The 6,439-nt window shown below is 46.1% G+C and overlaps 1 protein-coding gene across 1 annotated transcript; it reads right to left on the bottom strand.

Moving 5' to 3' along the window:
• Positions 1-939: 939 nt before the first annotated feature.
• HOXA13 (homeobox A13) lies at positions 940-3,510 on the bottom strand. Its single transcript, XM_061586364.1, has 2 exons — positions 2,793-3,510; positions 940-1,209 (listed from the first exon to the last, which is right to left on the bottom strand). Exons 1-2 carry the CDS (start codon positions 3,505-3,507, stop codon positions 965-967), a joined length of 960 nt encoding a protein of 319 aa, XP_061442348.1. The 5' UTR covers positions 3,508-3,510; the 3' UTR covers positions 940-964.
• Between the last annotated feature and the right edge of the window lie 2,929 nt (positions 3,511-6,439).

Genomic DNA, 6,439 nt, shown 5'->3' with positions numbered 1-6,439 from the left:
GACTAATTACTCATGGATCAAAATGTAGAAATCAAAACATCTTTGGGAAGTAAAATATATTTTCGCTATCAGGTCCTTTGAGATGGTTTCTCCTAGAAAGGGATTTCTGTTACATCACAATGATAAGGCTCATGCGCCTGTTTCTATCCACCTTTTCACGTATTTTAAAAACAGTCATGCACAGGATTTACACCGTTTGTTACATGATTAAAGTCACTGATACTGACAAGCTATCGAGACCCTCTACAAATATCTGGAGTACTCACTATTCTCACTGAGTTTGGGGCATTAAGAAATGAGCCACTGGAAAATAAATCAGGGTTTGTTTGTTTAAAGGTTGCCCTTCTTATACCGGTAGTTTAGATTGATTTTAATTTCCTTTGAAGATTCATCCTTCACAGAGTTGCCTTCATTACTGCTGTCTGAAATTTTTATTCCGTACCTTCCTTTAAAAAAAGAAAAAGAAAAGAAAAAGAAAACATAGAATGCGTTGCTTAAACATACAGTAATTGTATATATTTTTTTCAGCTGTATTTACCTGAGCAACCATCCAGCATGCTTTTGGGATATAGCAACATAAGGAATTGTGTTGCAAAGTGTGTGTTTACTTAAAAAAAAACTTTCAGATTACAGTCTTAGTGTCCGACAATAGTCACAGTAATACACGCTTTTCAATAAAGTGTTTATCTTCCTTAATTGAAATATTTCTGATTTGGGCTTGGACTCTCAGAGAGTCATTTGAAATGGCCTCTTTTGGATTTCGGGAGCACTTCAGTCTTAAAACATTTTTAAGAACCCATACCTTTTTTCAAAAGCCATAATTCCAAAAAAGACAGAGTTCTTGTGAAAGAAGTTCATTTTTCTTTTTTCTTTTTTATTTAATTATTATTATTATTATTTTAATCTGGATCAAAAATATATATCATTTTTAGGCCTCTGGGTAGCTGCGCTTCCATATAATCCATTAACTCGTCGTCTTCAATTTGTTGATGACTTTTTTTTCTTTCACTCTTCTGTTTTGGAACCAGATTGTGACCTGCCTCTCTGAGAGGTTTGTAGTGGCTGATATCCTTCTTCGCTTGTCCTTGGTAATGAATTTATTTGTAGCATATTCCCTTTCAAGTTCTTTTAGCTGAACTTTGGTATAAGGCACTCGCTTCTTTCTCCCACGCCTGTAGGAGTTGGCATCTGAAGGATGCGAAACCACATCTAGAACAGAAAATCAAAACAGAAAGGTGGGTATTATTACTACTAATATTAGTATTTTAAATGGTATCCATTTATAACTGTTTGCCCTGCCTTCTTCCAAGCAGAGTTGAGCTAAAATGGATTTAAATCAACAGGCTTGCACTGAATTCTAAGTCATCATCCAGAAATGTAGGCTTTCCTTTCTACCGTTAGCTGCGCTTCTCTGCAAACTCCTTACCCTGCCACATGGAAAATTATACGCAGTTGTAATAACCTATGAAGCACTGGTGGAAAATTATTGTTAACAGGGAATACTTAATACCCCCTCGGCAGACTTGTTCAAGCCGTTCTCCTCCTGGTCCACAGGAGGGGAAAAAAAACCCAAACACCAGTCATGCATATGTCCTAGATCCATTCCTGGGGCTAGCACAGAGCTAAAATCCATGTAACTAGCTCTGGTACCGCTGGAGAAGCGGGTGGGTGGGGGAGACTGCAGGACAGAATAATTTAAATTGAAGCAGAGCGGTCAGAACAAGAAGGTTCTGACTCGAAGAGGCAACTACCAGTACCTTGCTATTGCAGTAGCAACATGCTGACTAAGGGCGCTGAGAGCGGAGGAGTAGTTCGGTCAAGCGAGCTGACGCTTTCCTAACCCAAGAAAGTGTGTTGTTAATCAGAAGATTGGTAATATGACAGGAAAAAGGAGTACTGTTGGTCAAGTTCTATTAGATGGCCAAAACAGGACTAAGGTGGATGATAGTGGCCACAGTAAGGAGTGGCAACACTGATCCTAAGGAAGAGCGGAATTTGATCGTAATAATCACATTATTAATGAGGGGCTTGAGATAATGGGAGGACTGGGAGTTCAGTAAGACAACTAATGCTATAGTATTGCAATTACTACTACTAGTAGTAGTTGGGTTGGTGATATTGTAAAAGAGGTAAAAATATATATTAATATACCAACAGCTGCTGTAAACGAGACAACCTCTATATGATCGCCGGGAAGGTTGGTGACATTGCAGAAAGAAATAGAAGAATTAGTGGTCCGAGAGCTGATAGCACAGCAACAATCGGACTTTGCATGCATTACTTGCGAGTAAACCATACTGTTTTCACTAGATTTACACACACACACACACACGACTCCTATAGGTAACCACGCTGTAGAAGCGAAGTGACTAGCAATAAAAACAACTCTTACTGATCCTAGGAGGATTGGTGGTACAGTAATGTAAGTAGCAAGCCATACTTCTCAGACAAGGGCTGATACTACAATAAGAGTAACAGCCGTGTTGTTACCAAGAGGTTTGATGATGCAGTATGAGCAGCAGGGGTAGGTGCAGCGCAATCCGACGCATGTCTACTCAGATGCAAGCACTACTGAGCTCAATGGGACTTACTCCAAGATCCGTGTGAATTAGAATTGCAGCCTAAGGGGGCTAACATGGGCGATGTTAAAGGAAGCGACCATATTGTTGTTAAGGGGGATGACGGCAGAGGCTTCGAAGGAGAAGGGGGGTCTGTTAATTCTATGAGGGAGGGCAGACAGTGCGGCACTAGGCATACTCTGGAGTAAAGGAAGGGCCATGCAGGTGCATTACCCGGGAGAGTGGATTTCCAGAGATGCGGCGGCTGGTTCTGCTCCTTGGGGCAATAGACTTGCCCATTCCAGCCATTGGTGATGGTCCACGGCTGGTAGCCTTCCATGGGCAGCATAGAGTCGTGCCTGGACTCTCCAGGGCCTCCGAGGGTGGGCACCACGGGCATATCCAGGTAGCCCGGCACAGGCTGGTACGGTCCGGCGGCGTAGCCCTGGTAGAAAGCGAACTCCTTGGCGCGGGAAGTGAAGTCTTCGCCGGCGGCGGCAGCGGCGGCGGCCACCGACGTGTCCATGTATTTGTCAGCGAAGGATGAGGCGGGCTGGGCGCAGGATTTGAGGGCGGCGTTGTGGTGGCTCATGCGGCACGGGAAGTAGCTGCTGCCGAAGTAGCCGTAGGGCAGGGCGGCGGGGCCCGAGGAGCTCTGCACGGCGGCCGAGCAGGGGCTGCATTGCTTGACAGCTGCCCCGGGCTCTGCCATGCCGGTCGCCGGCGCCTCGCTGGACGTGTAGGCTGCGGCGCTGCCCGGAGCGGCCAGCGAGGCTGGGTGAGCCATCAGGTTCCGGCACTGGTTGGCCGCGGCGAAGTTGGTGCCTGCAGCCGCCGCCGCCGCGTGGAAACCGGCTTCCATGTTCTTGTTGATCTCCTCCAGGCTGTTTTCGTAGAGGAACATGACGGGCTCGATCCAGCGGGGATGGAGGAGCACGGAGGCTGTCATAGCCCGATCCGCATTGAGACTAGTGGCTCTTTTTTAAAAGCCCCAAAGACTGAAAAAAGAGATACTAAATCTCCCAGACTTGAGCAGGGCTGACGCGCCAGTGTCGCGCCAGCCCGGCGCTCATTGGCCCGCCCTCCCCACGTGATATGCAGAGCAGATGATAAACATCTGAGGAATAAAGGGCAGATAATTAAATAATGTCCTAATCGCGCAAGGGCTGGAATTCCAGCAGCGGACGGCACTGGCGCGCGGCTGCCCTTTCCACTCACGACTTTCATGACCAGGGAGGCACGAAGGGGGGGGGGGGAAGAAGAGCAGGTATTTCACCCATCGCTTTCTACAAAATGTGGGTTTTTCTCTCCCTCCCTCTCTCCTCCTCCCACTCCCTCCAGCACATTGCCTGTAGAAAATTATTTCAACAGGGTCTCCACCGTGTTCATGTCAAAGCTTTCTGACTTTCTGTATTTTTTCTTGCTTGTGTTTCTGGTTTTGCCCGGAGATCGTCCCACCCCCACCCTCTCGCTAGACTTAAGCTCGTGTTTTCCTCATGTCGTAGGACTGCCGAAGCATCTAGCCTTGTTCCTATTAAAACTATTTGCACCAGTACGAGGTCAAAACACTCCTTTCCCAAAGCGCAACCTTTTGTCAACGCCTGGTGCGACACGTCTTCTCCTTACCGGTCCGGATTACATTTTATGTTATTAGGGTTTTCGAATGAGATCACTCTTCTTTTGCACACATATGCTTGAAAGACCGGGAGGGACTCCAGGAAGCAGGTGACAGATTTGCCATTACAGGGTGTGGAAGGGAAGGGGTTAAGCAGACCTCAGAAATGAATCAGCCTCAGTACATTATTTGCTACTGCAACAATAAAATGCGCAGCCTACTATTTTTGCCTGAATCATCCCCCACTATAAAAACATTGCGTGGGATTATTTTTTGTCTGTGACTGGCCATAGGGGCTGCCCCTTATTATTATTATAAAACCTTCGCACCGACTTGCTCGACGCAAACGCAGACACTACGCTAAAAAGTCGCTTTGTCAATAAAAAGGCACCTTCTTAGATGATAATAGTAATAATAATAATAATAGACAGAGTGTATAGAGAGTGGATATTATATAGACACCATTGCTTAAGGATATATATTAATTACGCAAAATGTAAGTAAAAATTAATTCAAGGCACTATGATCACACAAAATACTAGAAATTTGAGATTTACCGACCTCCGACCACAATAAAGGGAGGAAACTCGCTTTTGTAAGAACTGCCTGTTTCTCTGATGCACGCTTGACAGGTATTTATGGACTATTGTGCGAGCAGTTGGGGCTGCAACATTGTTTTCACTGCAGTGCTACAAGGATGGAATTTGAAATCGTGCATTGTTCGGAGAGCCTCTCTTTCCCCCCTTGTATGTCAAGGGAGGAAGAGATCTGTCAGTTCGCCTGCCCCCCAGCCTGGCAAGCCCTGGCTCTTTGCTGAGAATGGTATGCAATACAGGGAACTCTCACCGAACCATATTTCAGCAAATTCTCCTAATCGTCGCCAATAAAGGGTTCCCTTCCTCTCCAGCTCCAACCTCCTTTTGGATGGTCTTTTCCGCATTCCTACTCCTGGGCAAAGGCAAATATTTATTCTTGGCATATTTTCATATCCTTCCCTCCCCACCCCCACCCCGCTTTCTGGGCTTCAGCCGTTAGGAAAAATGTGGGCTTTCAAATCTTTCCATTATTTGGCAGAAGGGGAGTGGGGGCTTCCTTTCCCCTTCCCTTTCCTTTTGGGGAATCTTATTCTTTCACAGACCCTTGCAGCAGAGCCAAAACACCGCACGCTCGCCCTCTACCCCACCCCACCCCACCCCCGTTCATTTTCCTACAGCACCAAAAAGCTAACCGGGCAGGGCTGTTTTACATACGAGCAAGACACTACTAGAGGCCAAGGTCAAGTTGAAAGCTGCAGTCTAGCCAATGCCAGTAGGGTCATTCAGAGCCTGAGGAGCTTTGCCTGATTTGCTACCAAGGAGCAGCAGCAGAAGAAAAGAAAAAGCTAATTAGTCTTTTCCTAACCTCTGTCTCTCCCCCCCTCCCCCTTCCTCTTTTTGGCCTTTCCCTCCTTTACTTTCCAGGCATTTTTTCCTCCTTCACATTATGGAGAAGCTGTGCTTCTTGAAGGTGAAGCTCGATGCAATTAAAAAAAACCCTACCCGTGGGGTGGGCATCCGATATGCTGTTTGTTTACTTGCCTGGCTTTGTTCCAGTTCCGATGATAATAGTAAAGTAGAGGAGGACAGAGAGAGAGAGAGAGAGAGAGAGAGATGAGGCTGTATTCAAAGAACTGCTTTCCTTCCTCAGCAAGGCCAAGTTTTGGTGGACATTGATCAAAACAGAAGCCTCTCAGCCCGACCTAGTCCGCGGAAAAAGAACGCGCGTTTTTAATGGCTTCTTCATTTGTCTGGTTCAAAACGGGTTTCAGAGGAAGAAACAGATACTCATGGGATGTTGTCCTTGGTCAACGGACAGTTTTGTTTCCCGGGTCATTGGGAGGGAGCGGTCAAGAGAGGCGCCCCAAGTGTTCCTCTGGACGTCCAGAGTGAAAGCCAGTAAGGTGTAAAGCACATAGATCAAGGCTCATGTTAAAAATTGTGGTCGAATGCGAACGTTGGTTTTGCATGACCCTAAATTGCCAGACAAGGAGCTGAGTGCGTCTGTAACAGGAACACTGTAGGGGTTGGGCATGAACGCTAGACGTGTGAGTATAATATGACCGAGATTGCTCCCTCTCCGTTTTTCCCCTTTGAGAAAATTGTTCTGCGCTGGACTAGGCAAAATAACATTACTACTACTACTACTACTACTACTACTACTACTACTACTACTACTACAAAATCTTTTTTGCTTTCCTAAGTGCAAACCTTCCCACATAACGACTGGT

This window comes from Rhineura floridana, chromosome 10 (genome assembly GCF_030035675.1).
Source record: "Rhineura floridana isolate rRhiFlo1 chromosome 10, rRhiFlo1.hap2, whole genome shotgun sequence".
Classification (NCBI taxonomy): Eukaryota; Metazoa; Chordata; class Lepidosauria; order Squamata; family Rhineuridae; genus Rhineura; species Rhineura floridana.
The sequence above is the reverse complement of the archived record's forward strand: the minus strand, read 5'-3'. Positions and strand labels throughout refer to the sequence as shown.